The sequence below is a fragment of the Oncorhynchus tshawytscha genome, linkage group LG07 (assembly GCF_018296145.1).
Source record: "Oncorhynchus tshawytscha isolate Ot180627B linkage group LG07, Otsh_v2.0, whole genome shotgun sequence".
Lineage (NCBI taxonomy): Eukaryota > Metazoa > Chordata > Actinopteri > Salmoniformes > Salmonidae > Oncorhynchus > Oncorhynchus tshawytscha.
The window spans coordinates 50,291,043-50,311,089 of NC_056435.1; the positions used below are offsets into that span (position 1 = coordinate 50,291,043).

At 42.5% G+C, this 20,047-nt stretch overlaps 2 protein-coding genes across 4 annotated transcripts; one reads left to right on the top strand and one right to left on the bottom strand.

Annotated features, from left to right (window-relative positions):
• Positions 1 to 1,680: 1,680 nt before the first annotated feature.
• zgc:113184 (uncharacterized protein LOC553745 homolog) lies at positions 1,681 to 9,836 on the top strand. 2 transcript variants are annotated; one of them, XM_024427562.2, is made up of 4 exons: positions 1,681 to 1,741; positions 7,855 to 7,983; positions 8,181 to 8,563; positions 8,643 to 9,836. In XM_024427562.2, exons 2-4 carry the CDS (start codon positions 7,872 to 7,874, stop codon positions 8,820 to 8,822), a joined length of 675 nt encoding a protein of 224 aa, XP_024283330.1. In that variant the 5' UTR covers positions 1,681 to 1,741; positions 7,855 to 7,871; the 3' UTR covers positions 8,823 to 9,836. The 2 variants fall into 2 exon arrangements, with proteins under 2 accessions (XP_024283330.1, XP_024283329.1); XM_024427561.2 differs by lacking the exon at positions 1,681 to 1,741 and adding an exon at positions 5,757 to 6,994.
• Positions 9,400 to 17,606, bottom strand: LOC112254751 (NGFI-A-binding protein 2). 2 transcript variants are annotated; one of them, XM_024427559.2, is made up of 8 exons: positions 17,330 to 17,597; positions 17,029 to 17,162; positions 15,357 to 16,274; positions 15,075 to 15,208; positions 14,313 to 14,364; positions 13,544 to 13,658; positions 12,538 to 12,723; positions 9,400 to 10,941 (listed from the first exon to the last, which is right to left on the bottom strand). In XM_024427559.2, exons 1-8 carry the CDS (start codon positions 17,397 to 17,399, stop codon positions 10,844 to 10,846), a joined length of 1,707 nt encoding a protein of 568 aa, XP_024283327.1. In that variant the 5' UTR covers positions 17,400 to 17,597; the 3' UTR covers positions 9,400 to 10,843. The 2 variants fall into 2 exon arrangements, with proteins under 2 accessions (XP_024283327.1, XP_024283328.1); XM_024427560.2 differs by lacking the exon at positions 12,538 to 12,723 and having other exon boundaries at positions 17,330 to 17,606.
• Between the last annotated feature and the right edge of the window lie 2,441 nt (positions 17,607 to 20,047).

Below are 20,047 nucleotides of genomic sequence, written 5' to 3' on the forward strand. Positions count from 1 at the left end.
GATGGAAGTTATCTAAAATAAGTCAATTAAAGGAGCCATGGGAGAATGCGAATGCATATTTATTAAATATCGGGGATTAAATTACGGATTTCTTACACTGAGAAATGTACGAGTAAACACATACATTGACGTTGTTTAAAACTTATGATTAATGATTTGAGGTAAAGGGAATCAGCATTAGGTTTAGTTTATAGTTCACTTTTGAGTTTCTGAATGGGAATTAGCATAGTGAATGCTAGTTAGGAGTGTTGTGTTCTTCTGGGAATATTGATGTTTAGGTGTCTCAGTTTTAGATGTTTCCTGGGATTATAATCTTGGGGAGAATGAGGCCATAAACGACCAAATTAAAACAGGTCTGCAAGTATATACAAATAAAACCATTGTTAGGACTATTTGTTTTAGTGCAAAGGTATTTTAAAGAGGCACGCTCACATATGGAACTTTATGAGTTTTTAGTTCATGAGTTTTAATTATACAAGTGAATTTTTTTAATTTTATGACCTATTGATCATATCGTGACTGTCTTCTGAGGTCTGATCAGCCTCAGGGGAGAGTCATTTTTATAATGAATGTGGTCATATTGAGTTACTAGTTTAAGGTAAATTCATTATAATGGAGTTTTGGTTGGGGGGGTTAGAATTATTGTTTGAACCGCAAATGAGAAAGTGGTTCAGGATTCTGTTTTACAACATTAGCTGTGAAGTTTTTGAATGGGCTATTAATGATTTGGTATTGTAACAGAGAAAAAGTCATATTTATCATTGAGAATAAATAGGGGAAGATAAGATACATTGAGGTTTGGATAGGAGATAGATTAAGCCAATAGGGCAGGGAATTACATAGAAAAATAAGTTACAGTTTTTAGGGGTGATAAATTACTGTAGATAAGGTATTCCACACTTTGCAACACATTAAATTCATGTTATTGTCAGATAGAATACTGAGGGTCCCTGAAGGAAAGGGCTTGTTAGTGTAGGAAGGATTTTGATATGGTTAGCATTTATTAGACTTTGTTTGATTTAGAAGTTTTGAAATATTACATTTAACAGGAATATAGGACATCTGTGATGATTTAGGATTATTGTTAGGATTAAGATAGATTGATTAAGGAAATGTAAAGACTTTAGAGAAAAGCCACTCATAGACATGTTTCTTCTAAAATCAATGATTTTAGATAAAGTCAAACAGTTAGAAGCTTAGTGGTATTTGAGAGAAATGGGTTACGTTTTTAAATTGGTAAATATATATTTAAGGAAAGATATAAGTAGCACAGATACTTCTTTAAAGTAGATAAGAAACTTGACAGAGTATTGTTACAGGATTGACATGAATGGACGCCCAAGGGAGAAGTGGACATGTGGAAAATTAAAAGGGGCTCCTACATGATGATGATAGACATTAGGATAATTTACTAATCTTACCTAAGTCATTGTTTAAGAGTAGGCAAGGTTGTTACCTAGGCAGAGCCAGGTAAAAGGGGGGATGGGTAAATTGTGTTCTAGGATAGGATGTGACCTACAGGATAATTAACTAATAAAAACATTTTTTTAGCTAATAAACAGAACAAATGAGAAACTGTTTGTTAACCAAACCTGTATGTCCAAGATTTTATGCACTACAGGTGAACTACAGGTGAAGTCACTCAATCCAGTCCCAGAGGCTTGTTGGGGGGACCATACCAAGGACTCCTGGTGACAGCTAGCTGAAAGAGCTACCCGGATTCATATCGCACTGCGGGAGGGTAAGACACACTGACACTGTCGAACAATAACAGAGTTCGAGAGGAGAACTGGAATTAACAGAATTCTGGGGGCCATCTCTCGAATGAAAAATACCTTACCTGTCCTTTCCTCACTGTTGTTGTTCATAGAAGTGAAGATGTGTCTGGCTCTTGCTAAGTGATGTGTTCTAGGGGAGAGGGTGGCGCTTCACATGGAAGCTGTTCGTCTGAGCTGTCTTATCGTGGGTGACATATTCCTGATACAGCACGTCCTACTCGAGTATGCGGAGAGTGGTAATTTGACCCATGGTTTAGACGATGAGGATTTTGTTCCAAAATAAGCATAAGAGATCCCTAGATCTGGGTAGACAGGAAGTTAGAGTAGAGGTTGGGAAGGATCTCTCAATGGAGTTTTATGTAGACCAAAATGGAGTCTCTAACTACATGACAGTCTAGGACTCTGAGCCATTATGGCATATATCGGTGCAGGTTCCCATATTGATCGTGGACACAGGTCATAGCTCATTTGGAGAGAGGGCTATATGAATCCACTCGCCCAGTATGGAAGAAGGTAGAGTAGAGTGAAGATGAGAGTTTTTGATGGTAATCAGGAGAGAGGGATGTATTGCATAAGATACGCTTAACCCTTTAAATAGAAATGAAGGAGGATCTAGGGTTGTGGTATGAATATGACCAGGTCTTGGTCGACACCCTAGTACGGTTCTGGGTAGAGGAGTTTAGGCCGGTATGGTAAAGCTGTTCACGAAAGCAGGAATGCCAGATAATGACAGTTGTATTGATTTGCACTATTTAAATCCCCAGGTTCCTCCCTTTACAGTATCCAGAGGAGATTATTACTGTTTGGCCCGGTACAGTACTCATGGAAAATATGTGGGAGAAGTTAGTACTTGTAATAGAACAGAGAATGTTACCACTAATAAGACCATGTCGGATTTGAGAGGTTGGTTAAACTCTGAAGATTTCAGTAAAGTAAGGTGGGCCAGGGCTGACATCTGGTGGTTGTGTGGGGGAACAATTCTATGGCCAGTATTACCCACAGATTGGGTGGGGTCATGTGCGTTAGTTCATTTTGGGATGCCTTTTACACTCATTCGACACCAGGACATGAAGTTATCTAAAAGGGAAAAGAGAAGCACTCCATCTGGGTCATTTGATGACAAGGTATACATTGATAACATTGGGGTTCCAAGGGAGGAGCCAGATGAGTCAAAGCAAGAAATCAGATCCTAGCAGGATTAGAGTTAATTTAGAATTCCTCTAACAGTTACCAGCCTCAGAAATTGCAGACCAAATAAATGCTTTACAGAGTTCAAGTAACAGACACATCTCAACTGGAGGTCGACCGATTAATTGGAGTGGCCGACAATTGGAAATCGGTATTTTTGGACACCGATTTGGCCAATTTAAAAAATATATATATATTTTTACACCTTTTATTTCATCTTTATTTAAATAAGTCAGTTATGAACACATTCTTATTTTCAATGACGGCCTAGGAACGGGGTGTTAACTGTCGTTCAGGCGCAGAACGACAGATTTTCACCTTGTAGGCTCGGGGGATTAAATCTTGCAACCTTACAGTTAACTAGTCCAACGCTCTAACCACCTGCCTCTCATTGCACTCCACGAGGAGACCGCGTCAATGCAGTAAGCCAAGGTAAGTTGCTAGCTAGCTAGTTAACTAGTGATTATGATTGATTGTTTTTTATAAGATAAGTTTTATGCTAGCTAGCAACTTACCTTGGCTTACTGCATTTTACTGCATTGACGAGGTTGATGATACTACTAGTTTATCTAGCGTGTCCTGCGTTGCATATAATCGATGCGTATTGTTGCTCCAATAAACATCAATGCGTTTCTTAAAATCAATACACAGAAGTATATATTTTTAAACCTGCATATTTAGCTAAAAGACATCCAGGTTTTTAAAATTTTTACCCCCTTTTTCGTGGTGTCCAATTGTTGTAGTAGCTACTATCTTGTCTCATCGCTACAACTCTCCCGTACGGGCTCGGGAGAGATGAAGGTTTAAAGTCATGCGTCCTCCGATACACAACCCAACCATACTGCTTCTTAACACAGCGAGCATCCATCCCGGAAACCAGCCGCACCAATGTGTCGGAGGGTACACCGTGCACCTGGCAACCTTGGTTAGCGCGCACTGCGCCCGGCCCGCCACAGGAGTCGCTGGTGCGCGATGAGACAAGGACATCCCAACCGACCAAGCCCTCCCTAACCCGGACGACGCTACCAGAGAGCCTGGGCGCGAACCCAGGGACTCTGATGGCACAGCTGGCACTGCAGTACAGCACCCTTTAACCACTGCGCCACCCGGGAGGCCAAGAAATCCAGGTTAGCAGGGAATATTAACCAGGTGAAATTGTGTCACTTTTGCATTCATTGCACACAGAGTCAGTGTATATGCAACAGTTTGGGCTGCCTAATTTGCCAGAATTTTACGTAATTATGACATAACATTGAAGGTTGTGCAATGTAACAGTTATATTTAGACTAATGGATGCCACCCCTTAGATAAAATACGGAACGGTTCCATATTTCACTGAAAGAATAAACGTTTTGTTTTCAAGATGATAGTTTCCGGATTCGACCATAGGTCATTAATGAGGCTTGTATTTCTGTGTGTTATTATGTTATAATTAAGTCTATGATTTGATAGAGCAGTCTGACTGAGCGGTGGTCGTAAGCATTCATTCAAACAGCACTTTCGTGAGTTTTGCCAGCAGCTCTTTGTTGTGCGTCAAGCATTGCACTGTTTATGACTTCAAGCCTATCAACTCCCGAGATAAGGCTCGTGTAACCGATGTGAAATGGCTAGGTAGTTAGCGGGGTGCGCGCTAATAGCGTTTGAAATGTCACTCGCTCTGAGACTTGGAGTGGTTGTTCCCCTTGCTCTGCATGGGTAACACTGCTTCGAGGGTGGCTGTTGTCATTGTGTTCCTTGTTCGAGCCCAGGTAGGAGCGAGGACAGGGACGGAAGCTATACTGTTACACTGGCAATACTAAAGTGCCTATAAAGACATCCAATAGTCAAAGGTTAATGAAATACAAATGGTATGGAGAGAAATAGTCCTATAATTCCTATAATAACTACAACCTAAAACTTCTTACCTGGGAATATTGAAAACTCATGTTAAAAGGAACCACCAGCTTTCATATGTTCTCATGTTCTGAGCAAGGAACTTAAACGTTAGCTTTCTTACATGGCACATATTGCACTTTTACTTTCTTCTCCAACACTTTGTTTTTGCAATTATTTAAACCAAATTGAACATGTTTCATTTATTTGAGGCTTAATTGATTGTATTGATGTGTTATATTAAGTTAAAATAAGTGTTAATTCAGTATTGTTGTAATTGTCATTATTACAAATTTTTTAAAAATAGTCAGATTAATCGGTATCGGCGTTGAAAAATCATAATCGGTCGACCTCTAATCTCAACATCAACTTTTTAGAGGACAATGCATGAATCAGGCCTTCATGGTCAAATTGCTGCAAAGAAACCATTACTAAAGGACATCAATAAGAACAAGAGACTTGCTTGGGCCAAGAACCACAAGCAATTGACATTAGACCAGTGGAACTCTGTCCTTTGGTCTGATGAGTCAAAGTTTGAGATTTTTGGTTCCAATTGCCATGTCTAGGTGAATGGATCATCTCTGCATGTGTAGTTCCCACTATGAAGCACGGAGGAGGTGGTGTGGGGGTGCTTTGCTGGTGACACCGTCAGTGATTTTATTTAGAATTCAAGGCACACTTAACCAGCATGGCTACCACAGCATTCTGCAGCTATAAGCCATCCCATCTGGTTTGCGCTTTGTGGGACTATCATTTGTTTTTCAACAGGACAATTACCCAACACACCTCCAGGCTGTATAAGGGCTATTTGACCAAGAAGGAGAGTGATGGAGTGCTGCATCAGATGACCCGGCCTCCACAATCACCCGACCTCAACCCAATTGAGATGGTTTGAGATGATTTGGACCACAGAGTGAAGGAAAAGCAGCCAACAACTCCTTCAAGACTGTTGGAAAAGCATTCCAGGTGAAGCTGGTTGAGAGAATGCAAAGGGTGGCTACTTTGAAGAGTCAAAAATAATGTTGTCTACTCCTGCCAGTTTACTAATCACTGGGTCTGACTACCTTCATTACGCACAACTGGCACCATCGGTACACACACCTGCGCCTCATCGTGACACACCTGGACTCCATCACTTCTCTGATTACCTCCCCAAATGTCACTCCCATAGTTCCATTCTCCAGGCAGTATTGGTTGTGTTTCATGTCCAGTCGCTACTCTTGTCTTAGTTTACTACATGATTCCATATGTGTCATTTCATTGATTTGATGTCTTCACTATTATTCTACAATGCAGAATATAGTAAAAAATAAAGGAAACCCTTTGAATGATTAGGTGTGTCTAACCTTTTGACTGGTACTGTATATCAATCTATATAAAGGAAGAGAAGCTTGTTCCTGACACCCGAGAGAGATGCATTTCTTTATTTCAGATGGCTTTTGCGGCTACTATACAGATATAGACGTACAGGAGGCTAATTCGTTTAGATCAGAATATTTTTTCTAAAGATAAGCATATTGTTAGATTATATGAGTAACTCTGGTAGGCCTCAAACTGACTTTCTCACCTTAAATTCAACTGACGGAGTCAGTTGGAGTGCCGCGACGCACTGCCTTAACGAAGTTTACCCAGGACACTCCTGACCTGCAAACCAACATTTTATTTCATAATTGGTTAAAATTAGGTTACGGTAAGAGTAAGTTTTAGATGTTGGTTAGTCGTTTTACATGCGTATCCTTATCGAGATTCCCTAAAAACACACCTCTTCGATACAACTACGACCGGAAGTGGCTTTTTTCGTAGCAGGTTTGGGGAATTTACGCAGCAGGATAGGATAAATCGATTCCTGACCTGCTATAAAAAGTAACTATATCGAAGTTGCGTGTCCTTATCTTATATACTCTGCCTTTTTCCTGCAACAACTCAACTTCTCTGTTGTGCGCCTCTCATTGAAAGTTCAACAATGATCCGGTTAATGGTATTCATAAGAACTGTTTACGAAGAACAACTTTTCCTGTTCCTGTTTCGGGGTTGATTTTGTTTCACTGGTAGGCTACATTCAACATTAGGACAAGTCCTCTGCCTCTTCTCAAGATATGAAAGCGTGTTCAACGTGATTTCCCGTTGTGTCATTGAGAAAAAACACTCGTATGAATGTAAGTTATATTAATCTTCACCTTTGTCAGTTTAAGTGCGTCCATGTCTTAAATGCCTGAACCAAAATGATCCGAGTTGACCTTCTCATAAGAATTTCAATCAATGAAAACAAAGTATGAAGCTAGGGGAACAACATGCTTTGTTTTCAACAATTGCAGTATGTTATTTAACATTTAATGGACAGTCAATAGTATATGCAGGTTTTCAAATACAGCTCTAATAAGTTTTCACAAAAATCATATGCACTTCAACATGTGAATGAAGTAGTGATTTGTAAACTGGCTGTATCAAACACGAATTAAACTTTTACATTCCCTTATTAGAAGGCCTGTACAAGACATGTAATGGAATTGCCCGTATTTTCCTGTTATGTTATGAATGCTTTCTGTTTTATGAAGTGTATGAATTCCTGTACAGTTTACAATTCTCTTCACAAATAGAATATGCCTCTTGAAAAAGACACGCGATTTTATTATGCCTGAAAATAAAGGCGTTGGATAGGTATCAGTTGCATTTAGTACATTTAGAGCCAGGTATTTTTAGTTATACTGTAAAATGTGTTCAGTGATTTCTGTGTTTGACTTTGGACATAGAGACCCCACAGATGTTTTGTATGATAGGGCCCCATTCTCTCCCCTCGACTTGGTTCCCTTTTTCCTTATCACTTCCTTCTTTAGACTCAAGTTGAGGGAGGGAAACTAGACCTTGCACACAACTGACGATAGCATAACATGCTATATAGTATGTTACACACACAGGAGCAAAAGTCTCACCTCAACATTTATTTTTTGGACTCGAAGGGGATTATTTTTCATGTACATTGTAATGTACGGGTCTCTTTTTCACTGGCTTTGTAAAGATCCCTATGCTGCTGAGATGGAGGAGGCGTACACAGAGCTGTACAGGGAGTTCCTCCGATTGCGCTCGCTATGTCTGAAGCAGGCTGCTCTACTCCAGCAACTCACAGAGACACTGAGGAGACAGCGAGGTCACTCCCATCTCCTTTTTATATGATAAGAAATGATATGCTTCTCATACATGCCTGTTCTGCAGGTTCTTTGTGTTACGATGAATGCCAAAATCTGGGAATTCAGTGCGTACTGTATATACAATATCAATTAATCTAATAGGGTACAATACAGTCAAGATGTTTGACAGACTTATAAGATCTGGTTCCTTCCTTAGGAGAAGCCCCTGTTCCTGATGGACAACCCAGCGTAATGGCACCAATCCCAGTCCAGTGCACCCAGGGTAGCCTGGGGTCTCTCCCTGCACGGCCAGAAACCCCAATGGTACCAACACACAACCCTGCTGCACACCGTGGCGGTATAGTCCTATCTGGGGCCTTTGGCTCACTCTCTGATCTCCTGGAGGGGGATTTGGGCAGACTACGGCTGGACTTTGCTCATCCAGGGACAGAAAGGAATGCGGTCCTCAAAGCCGCTCCCCTCAGGCCTCTGGATCTACCTGGGGGTAATAATGGAGAGGTGGCACCCTCCAGTGTCTCTGGGGACTCGAAGCAAGCAGGTCGATTTTGGGTTGATGATACGACCCGACAAATGTTCCGGGTAGGTTTCTCCCCTTGAATTCATATTTAAATGTTTTATTAGACTTAATCATTTGACAAGTCACCCCCCTCCCCCTTAGATGCCCTCTGCGTGTGGCTCCTTCTTGGACAGTGAGTTCCTGAGCCAGACCGGGGGAATGATGCTGATGTCAGAGGTGACAATGCAGTCTCAGGTGTGTGACTTCTGCAATGCTGTGTTCCCTGGCTACACCACCACCAGGGGGGACTTCCTGCGCCACCTCCACACACACATCAGCTAAAACTCTGGTTCCATGTTGATTCAACATCATCGCATAGATTTTTGGGGCTTGAAATGATTCAACAAGTTTTTTTTCCCCCAGAGGGTTATTTTGTTGCCACAGTGATCAGTAATTTGCGCCATGGGCCCTGGTCAAAAGTAGTACACTATATCATAGGGTGCTATTTGGGATGCAGCCTTGGTCTTTCACAATCAAAGCAGCGACGCAAAAGCACACAGCAGAACTCCTCAACGAGCCACCAGATTGGCAGCTATATCTCGCTATATTTAGTCTGCTCTCATCGTGGTGGGGGGTGCGCACTCACATGGCGTGAAAAGAGGGTGACATCACAGATACAGGTGAGTCATGCAAGCATCGTTTGTACAGGATTAGCACTCAGCACAGAACTGGAAGGAACAAACAACTTGACGGCGGTGGTGATATTGGGGGGAGAGTGGGAATGTCTGTTTGGACTTAGTGATTTTCTATTAGTTCCCTAATTGCTGGCAGCATTCGAATGACGAAGGCTTATTCAGCCTTATCGTACATTTGACTCTCATGCTCCGTCAAAAGGAGTGCAACAAATGGGGCCACAAGATTAAAACAATAAAATAACATTTATTGAGATTTAACAAAATAAATAATCTTCTGTTCAACATAACAAACTGAGGTTGTTTAATGCTTGTGAGGCAGGAGGTTACAGTTTAGGTACCTCATGGTAATAATGTGTGCATCCCAAATTGCATTATATTTCCTCTATAGAGCACCACCTTTAACCAGAGCCATATGGGCCCTGGTCAAAAGTAGTTCATTATATAGGATATTGAAGGCCTTTTGGGATGCAGAAAATGAAATGTCCTTGATTCAACCTGATTTCCTAATCATCCAAACACCTTTTCAACATTCATACCCAGTAACATCTGATGTTTTCTTAGTAAAAAAAAAAGTTAAATTATCCCAAACTCCATTGTCAAAGAATTTAGTGTTTAATATGACAAACATACTGTATAAAAAAAATAAAACATTGGGAGATGATCATTTGTCATTGTTATCTAAGTAATTGCCTCAAGTAAGAGTTATGCAAATGGTTGTTGCTTGTAAATTATTGTTGCTTGTTTAAGCCTCAAGTTAAATCAAAGAATGTTGAGTTCACCAATATATCTAATCTAAGGGCTCAATAATATTAACATATTAACATCCAAACCCACCTCTCCAAAAGAACAGTCTCAGTGGGTGTAAGTGACACTTGCTGCAGTATTGGGAGGAAAAGGCCTCTGAACCTGATTATCGTCTCTGTACACATATTTCTGTTTATCATCTAAGTATCAAACGGTCAACACTCGAACGAGTGGCACTTTGCAAACCAAGCTTTAACGGCAGTGTCATTACAGATACTTATCCTCATCACAAGTCCTTTCTCAGTTACAACCTTGTATCAACAGAACAAAAATAGCACCAGAAGTTAGTCATGATATCAACATTTTGCATCCATTGTCCCGGGGGAGGAGGGGATTATTGGGATTATGTTCATAGGGGACAAACTGAGACATTGTCACATTATGTGACAAACCTCCCACAGTTGTGTAAGTGTTACAGTAGTCCTGTGGAGATGTGGCTAATGCTGTTTGGAGGGGTTGGGCACACTATATACAGAGGTAAAGTTGTAGAGCACCGGTTTCTCAATTTCAGTACTGGAGGGCTGTAGTATTTGTAGGTTTAGGATGTGTTGCCTCTGCCTGAACCACCCGATTCAGCCAATTGTGGGTTGTGTCCCAAATGGCACCCTATTCCCTATATCATGCACAGCTTTTGACCAGGGGTCTGATCAAAAGTAGGGCATTATGTAGGGTGCCATTTAGGATGTAGATTTGATATAGATTGGAATGATTTATTCCATGTCCCCTCCCCCATCCCTGTACTACTACTACTGTTAGTGGTTTAAGTACAGATGGAAAGCCTGCTGAGTTTGGCCCATCCAGGATTTAAGGTGATGAGAAGCAGGGTTGTTGATGGGTTCTCAGGATGATGAGTGGTTGGTTTCACTACTTTCCCCCTTGGTCCGAGTCATCTTTGGTGCTGCCAGGGCTGCTGCTCCTGCACACTGCTACTGAGCTCCTCCTCTCCGCCTTAGCCTCAAAGTCTGGAAGAGAAAAGATGAGGGCTGTTAGCCTATATGCCCGACTGAGACAATATAATGACAATACATTATTACTCCCCCTGAACCTTTGAGTGCTTGCTATGGTCAACTGTACACCAATTAATGCATATTAGATTGGTTAGGGTCGTAACTTTTGAGTACTTCACTTACTCAAAGTAATACAACTGGAAATACAACAACACCATTCAACTATGGTAGCAAATTTTAATATTTGAAATGGAATATTAAATGTCAAGTGTTTTGTCTGACAGAATGAGAGCCCACCTACAGGCTAATAGGATAACACTGTAGAGGGCGTAGGTGCAGTTAAAGTTTGGTCAGAGGAGACAGGTCGTGTTGAGTGAGTGAAACAGAAAAGGAGAAGGAAACCAAGGTGAGTGATAAGAACAAAGGACGACGGTGGGGAAGTGAGAGGGAGACCGACGTCATAGAGAGATGAAATGGTTGTTTTTCCCCCTCTGCTTACTTCTTAAGTAGAGGGAGAGGGAGAAAAAAAGCCTGTGCCATTTCCCTGCCCACAGGTTTTATTTTTGTTCTGTCGCTCGGTGAGTCAATGCAACGCCCCTCCAATTACAGCCCACTCCTTCGCCCCCTCTCTCCATCCATCCCCCCTTCAGCCCACATGCCTAAAACACTGACGTCAGCTGTGTGTGGGGGGGGGGGTCTGTTTCTACCACCCCACAGCACTTCCTCTGCCCCTCCCGCTATCATTCTCTCTTCCTCCCACTCGATCTCCCTGTATCTTCTCCACACAGCCTAGTGCTACGGCACAGTAGTTTTATTAACATCTGAATGGCTGTACCTTTAACATTTTAATGATGCGTGATAAGATGTGACAGGAAAGGGTTAAGTACAATCATTTGAATTGTCATAATCAGTTATTTACATACGCTACTCGACCTCATGGCAATTTGACTGTATTGACATCAATGTCAATTTTCAGTATGGTTTGTAGCTGATAGGCTACCTCCTCACCTCTAAATCCCCCAACTAATTTTCCTTCTTTCTCTCTTCCTCAGTCCCAGCTAGTTAGAACTCAGACCTGGCTAGTGGGAGGAATCACAATAGAGATTCTAACTCACTTGGGTTCAAACTGAAGATCCTTGAAACAGTCTTTAAATGACGGTAGCAAAACTCTCCGGCCTTTTAGCCCTACCTCAGTTTCTACTTGTTATCAATGTAAACGATACTGGCTACAGGGACAGTATGTTAAAGTGATAGTTAACTTAAATTTTGAAGTGTTAAAAAGATTCAGGCCTCGAAAGTGGTTTAATATCAGGATGAGTCAATGTCCCACACCATCTGTTGCGTGGCTCTAGTGAGATTTGGCTGTATGACTCAATCTCAGATGAATGGTTAAGATAGGCACCGTTTAAAAACAATGAAATGAGACGGTGCATATATCCTATTCATTTGAGATTGAGATGTAGCCGAATCTACACCAAAAAAATGTTGTGAGTGGAGTCATCTCAACATCACAAAAACCGTTCAGTCTGAATTTCAGGCCTATCACTTTAAGAGTGTTATTATGATAACTCTTGGATGATAATGTTTGTAAGCCATTATTCAGAAAGTCACCTGTGGTATGTGTCCCCTCTGACCTAAGGCTGACCTTGCCAGCACGGTCATGTGACACCATCCTAGCCAATCGCAGCCCCTCATCCATGAGCGTTTGTTGCATGAGTTGGCGATTCCAGTTGGCAGGTATGGAGGTGTCGGTGGGGGGGCGGGGTGATGGAGATTGGTTGCACTGTGAGCCTACGTCTAAGACAGACAAGGTTAGGTGTGAATGCCATTTTGAACCAATCAAATATAGCTGCTTCTTGACAAGGCTGACTTTGCGTCCCAAATGGCACCCAATTCCCCATAGACCAAAACCGACACGTGCGCAACTATGGGGCAAAAAAGATGGTTGGCATAGATTGTTGACAAAATGTAAATACATTTTAGTCTCCAAATGTTTATTAAAAACAAATACATTTGCACAATGAGCACTTGTCTCTCAAATACATAGTTACAATTGTTGATTCGCTAGCTAGTGAATTTTAGCCATATTAGCATAGACATGAGTCAAAATGCCTCAAAAGAATACATGGTATCAATAACAAGATACAAAGAGCTGAAACGAGCCACTTACAATTCCCCATATGGCAGCTTCTTGTCATTGTTGCTAGTTATTTGACTGTTCAGAATCATAACACCACATGGCCTTCTGCCTCCATCGATGCTCACACATTTTTTGTGCCGATGTCAGCCAACCTATCTATTGGGCTACGGTCAAAAGTAGTGCACTATATAGGGAATAGGTTGCCATTTGGGAGACCGCCGGACACTACAGAAAACATGAACTATTTGGGCTTGATTATAAATGGTGCTTTAAAGTCAGTGGGGCTCTGTGACATTTACAGAAACACATAAAGAATGTCTGGGAATGGAATGTGATTAAGTGACACTGTACAAGATCAGTGCTAAATGTGTTCAACAATTACTGTGTATAGTGTACATGCTAGACTTACTTGACTTAAGCCGATATACAAGCTAGTGTTACTAAGAAATAATATTTGGATCTGGATACCGTACATACCTTGTGTTAGGCTGTCCAGACTCTCTCCCGATAGGCTGTCCTCGTCAGCCCTCTGGGACACGCCCTCTGACCCCTCAACACCATGGAGGGAGGACACACACTCTGACACTATCACCTGAAACACACACACTTAACCATTAAATACACAAAACATCTCAAATACACACTTCCACACTATCACCTGAAACACACACAAATGTAATATTGTGTGTCTTACAATGCAATTACTACTGAAAAGTACCTATGGTATAAATTGATTTATGAACTGGGTGGTTCGAGCCCTGAATGCTGATTGGCTGACAGCCGTGGTATATCGGACCATATACCATGGTTATGACAAAACATTTATTTTTACTGCTCAAATCACATTGGTAAACAGTTTATAATAGCAATAAAGCATATCGGGGATTTGTGATATATGGCCATTAAACCACGGCTAAGGGCTGTGTCCAGGCACTTCGCTTTGCGTCATGCCTAAGAACAGCCCTTAGCCATGGTATATTGGCCATATACCACACCTCCTCGGGCCTTATTGCTTAAATATTGTAAAGGACTAATTGAATTGTAGCCATGGTATAAATTACAGCATATAATTTATTGCCATTACAGCTCATTCATTGTCTACCAATGCCGTATCCAATACATTACCAATATTATGTTGACAAAACAGCTTGTGTACACCCACAATAACACATTTAAACAAGAGTGAGAGAGTTTGGTATAGTTTTACTCTTTTCTGTTAGGGGTTCAGAGACTTAAGCCCACTCACCTCATTTTTTATTCTCTTTTGGGATGGTAAGCTGCAGTCATCTGCACCTGATCTGTAATAAGAGAAGGTATAATAAAGTAAGAAGGCAGTAAAAGAAGAGCAAACCTCTTGTGCAAACTCCAGGATTCAGTTGGTCCTGCTTTGTTCATTAGTAAGTAGTAGCTCACTATATCCAATTACAATATAAAAACTGATGTCGAGTAACCAAACCTCGGCTATTTGTGACTAAAAGTAAACACATACATTATTCATTGAGTTTGAAAGATATGTTTTTGTTATTGATTATATGAGAAGCTTGAGTATTTGAATGTGCTTTCATTTTGTTGGTTACACAGTATGACTTTGTTTTTAAGCTGATGCACTGACTGCAGTGCTGTCTGACTAATAGCATGACCTTGGCTAGGCCTAGCTATGTGTGCTGTGGGAGTTCCCAGCTTTCCCTCTGTTCTATACGCCCACCTCTCTTCGCCCCTATGCTGCCTGCAACCACATAGTAGTTTCTCTACGATCATATCTTGTTGAGAAAAGGAATCATATATGCTCAAGGCAAAGCAGAGCATAACATTTGAATTTCTAATGTCGTAACTCTATTTGGGTTTCTTTGCCTGCATCACAAATGGCACCCTATTCCCTATGTAGTGCACTACTTTTGACCAGGGCCCATAGGGGATAAAACTTAGTTATAGAGGAAGAGACAGAGGGTGGGATGGTCATCAGATTGGGGTAGGGAAGACCTTAAACTGTGCAGGCTCGTGCCCTTACCTGGCATGCTTGAGTGTGGAGGTGTAGGCACATTCTCTCGCCACCTGTCTAGCCAATGAGAAGAGCTCTACCCGTCGAAGAAGCAGAGCGTTGTCACGCATACAGAACTGTGCAGCCGCTTCATTGATGATCAGCTGAACATGAGGAGGACATAAAATAAGGTGAAAGGGGAAAGAGAATGCTAGAATGATATGAACAGCATGATAAAAAGAAGACAAGGCTCAAGCCTCACACATACCGGTACACAGAGACCTCTAATAGTAGAAACACTGATGCCCTTACCTCGTGATGTGTGAGCTGCTTGCCCTCCCTCCTCTTGGAGTCGAAGCGGCCGTAGATGAGGCTGTACTTACGGATCTCCTCCTCCTTGGCCACATCCTGGGGTGCCATCTTGAAGATGTGGCCCACATTCTTGGCCATCTTCTTGTTCATCCTCAGCAGTGTCTTCACCTCTCTGGGGTCTGACCTGGGTAGGGTCCTCAGGAGCCTGTCCACGCTCTCCCCCACTGCCTGCGCCGTCTCCCCATCCAGCTGGCCCCCGGGCCAGGCCGAGAGGGCTGCCGGGGAGAGAGATGAGGAGGAGGCCGGGGGCGTGGAGGGACCTGGGGGACGAGGGGGGAGCAGAGGTGGGCTGGGCTGCTCCTCGTCCACCCCTGAGGCTGAAGCGCTGTTCCCGTCCTGTTCAGGGCTGAGCCAGTGGGGGTCCATTGGGGACAGCTTGTCCCTGTAGTGGGTGTCCTGGGGCTGCGGTGAGGCTTGGGAGCAGGGGCTTCTGGGGCTCCCACTGTGCATAGGGGTGAGGCATGCCCTGTCCTCTCTGTCACACGGTGACCCCGGCTGCCCGTTGCTCAGGGACTTCCTGAGTCCTCCGGCAGCGGTCCCGCTAGCACCCGTCCCATCAACCTTGAACAGAGGGATTCCCCCCAGGGGTACGTTGGCCAGGGGCTGGTTGAAGAGGGCCGGGTTGGCCGCCCAGTCGCGGAGGGCCTTCTGCAGACGGCGCACGTGCAGTGGCTTGGTCGCCATGCCGACCAGCGCCATGATTTCCAAGAACTCATCCTCTGCAGCCTCACAGAGCTGCTGCACGTCGTCGCCACCCTGCTGGATGAAGGTGTCGTAGTAGGCCAGCAGGTTGGCCCTCTGCAGCACCCGGTACAGTTGCAGCTCACCCAGCGTGCGTGGCAGAGACATGGCGCAGGACTGGAGGTGGGAAAGAAGGAACCGACCGGAGGAGAGTTACTCAAGAGTCTTAAGTTTTAATAAATGGCTTATCAATCAATGGAAGGAATATTGTGTTGTGTGTACAGAATGCTTTATTCATTTGTTTGCTATATGGTATAATCTATGTTTTCTTTGGAATGTTAGCAATTTTCTACCAATCTTTTTGTGGTGTGGTAACTACTGCTGTGATACTATATCTGGGAACAGATGTCTCATATAAGAACACCTAAAGTCCAAATCCATCAGATGTCTTCTATAAGAAGACAATGTCAATATCTTTACATTTTTTTAAACCAAAATTACTAAATTAGAGACTTATACTCCAATAGCCTACTTTTCCTGATAGTATATTATTATTGGTGGTAATCTTTGGCAACATTTCACATGTGGGTGCCCAACCCTTTATACCTCAAATATGCAGGATGTGTACGCATGGTATTATTGGGGAAATGTAGGCCTACAGTTTAGAAATGCACAATTTTTTATTTCTTATTCAAGTTGTGATAATTAAAAATAGTTTGTCTACTCTTATGAAACCCGAATTTGATAGTTCATATAACGCACAAAGCGATGGTTACGAAAACAATAATTGAAAAAACTATGACAATAGTATTACGCGCACATCCGTCCAAGCCCAATACCAGACAATGCATATATCTATGGAATTACACACGCATGTCAAATGTAATATTTCATCATAAAACATTTAAATGACTCTAATGTAATCTCTTACCTCGTCCACGTCGTCCGACGGCTGGATTGGCAGAGGGGACCCGCGCTCACTGAGTGACCGAGTGGTGCCTCCAGCAACAGAATCCAGTTTTCGCGCAATATGTGCCGCCTCGTAATAGGCTCGATTATTGAATGCTAAAGGTAAATGAGCAAAAGCCTTATGGTTATCTCACTTTTAACCTTGTCGAAAGTCCCATCCAATCCCGTTAAATTGTTGTCAATGAAAGGGCTGAGACAAAAAAAAAAATTAAGAAACGGTGATCAGCAAAGCTATTGTACACAGCCTATTGTAAATACCTTACATTGATTTGTATAATCGCTCTCTTTCCCTGTACAATCGTTTTCTTTCTCACTTCGGAGTGGTGTTGTCATCAGCTAAATCCCTGAGCATATCGTAACTCGTCTGGATTCGTTAGCAGATATCCTCCCCTGACGAACCGTATTGGTTGCTGGCTGCCTTTTTGCTGGTTGTGTGGGTGCGAGAAACCTGGGGGCGGACTGCAGCACGCCATCTGACCGAAAAAGAGCTTTCCTCTCCCGGTAGAGAGGCGGCTTTCAAATTGGAGATGTGGGAGGCGGGGGCTTGAAAGGCTGAGGTTTGCTTATTAACCCTTTCATTTTCTGATTTTGTCTGCCCACTTCGCAATAAGATGCACCTGTCTAAGCCTATTCAATACAAACTGAGGACCACATAGGCTACCATTCTGGTCAGTCACATAAATGTGTGAGGTGGGCTGTATGGTACCCTATCCTGATAATAGCATAACCTTCGATTTAATTAATCTAACCTTTATTGCACTAGATCAGTTATTTATATTGGGTGCTGTTTCACAGATACATCGTATTGATAGCGCAGTCGTGTAAACAAAATGGACATACAGTAATAGCCTTGTGCGGCAGAATCATCAAGTGGGTGGTGGTGAAGGACTGTTTCCGATCGGTTGGGTAGATTCTCTGCATGACGCATAAAATAGGGGATTCCCCAATGATGCAACAGGCATCACTGTGAATTTGATGTACAGTAGTCCTACAGCGTTGCAGGTTTGTTGTGATAAATAGGCTATCTTAAATTAATTGAACAAAATCCGAAGTTGATTTTGCGTAAATTAATGGCATTTAGGCTCCAACATATCTGGCCATGGTTGTTTTGATTGGTTTAACTTGGGGCGAATTGGTTAAATGGTTTATGTTGAGTAGGCCTATATGTTCACCACAGCTGTGTGATTTTGCACAAAGCACCATTGTCTATGTGTCCTTCGGGTCACCACGTAGGCGTTGAAGCATGCTGACACACGTTCTATCTGCGCCCTCTCAACCAAATAAGCAATCTTTTTTAAATGTATCAAAAGCTGTGTGTGTGAAAAGAAAGTCTAGATTATTAATGAAAACTAAACTATAGGCTTCACTATTTATACTAGGCTGAAGAATTTCTATTAGGCCTACAGTCCATTCGGAAAGTATTCAGACCCCTTCCCCTTTTCCACATTTTGTTACCTTACATCCTTATTCTAAAATGGATTACATTTTTCCACCTCTCATCAATCTACACAAAATACTCCATAATGACAAAGCGAAAACAGGTTTTTAGATATTTTTGCTAATTTATAAAAATGTTAAAACAAATACCTTATTTACATAAGTATTCAGACCCTTTGCTTATAGCAAAGGGTCTGAATACTTATGTAAATAAGGTATTTGTTATAAGACTTGAAATTGAGCTCAGGTGCATCCTGTTTCCATTGATCATCCTTGAGATGTTTCTACAACGATTAGAGTCCACCTGTGGTAAATTCAATTGATTGGACATGATTTGGAAAGGCACACACCTGTCTATATAAGGTCACACAGTTGACAGTGCATGCCATAGAAAAACCAAGCCATGATATTGAAGGAATTGTCTGTAGAGCTCTGAGACAGGATTGTATCGAGGCCCAGATCTCGGGAAGGGAACCAAAAAAAATCTGCAACATTGAATGTCCCCAAGAACACAGTGGCCATCTCTTCCTAGAGCTGTCCGCTTGGCCAAACTGAGCAATCGGGGGAGAAGGACCTTGGTCAGGGAGCTGACAAAGAACCCGAGGGTCACTCTGACAGAGCTCTAGAGTTCCTCTGTGGAGATGGGAAAACTTTCCAGAAGGACAATCTTCTCTGCAGCACTCCACCAATCAGGCCTTTATGGTAGAGTGGCCAGACAGAAGCCACTCCTCAGTAAAAGGGACATGAAAGCCAGCTTGGAGTTTGCCAAAAGGCACCTAAAGGAGTCAGACCATGAGAAACAAGATTCTCTGGTCTGATGAAACCAAGATTGAACTCTTTGAACTCTTTGCCAAGCGTCACGTCTGGAAGAAACCTGGCACCATCCCTACGGTGAAGCATGGAGGTGGCAGCATCATGCTGTGGGGATATTTCTCAGCGGCAGGGACTGGAAGACTAGTCAGGATCGAGGGAAAGATGAACTGAGCAAAGTACAAAGATATCCTTGATGAAAACTTGCTCCAGAGCGCTCAATACCTCAGACTGGGGCAAAGGTTCACCTTCAAAAAGGGCAACGACCGTAACCACACAGCTAAGACAGCACACGAGTGGCTTCACGACAAGTCTCCGAATGATTTTTTATTTATTTATTTACTTAACCGTTATTTAACTAGGCAAGTCAGTTAAGAACATATTCTTATTTACAATGACGGCATACCACGGCCAAAACCAGATGATGCTGGGCCAATTGTGCGCCACCCTATGGGGCTCTCAATCACGGCCACATGTGATATAGCCTGGATTCAACCCAGGGATTGTAGTGATGCCTCTTGCAATGTCCTTGAGTGGCCCAGCCAGAGCCCGAACTTGAACCAGATCAAACATCTCTGGAGAGACCTGAAAATAGCTGTGCAGCGATGCTCCCCATCCAACCTGACAGAGCTTGAGAGGATCTGCAGAGAATAATGGGAGAAACTCCCATTGCTTGTAGCATCATACCCAAGAGGACTCAAGGCTGTAATCGCTGCCAAAGGTGCTTCAACAAA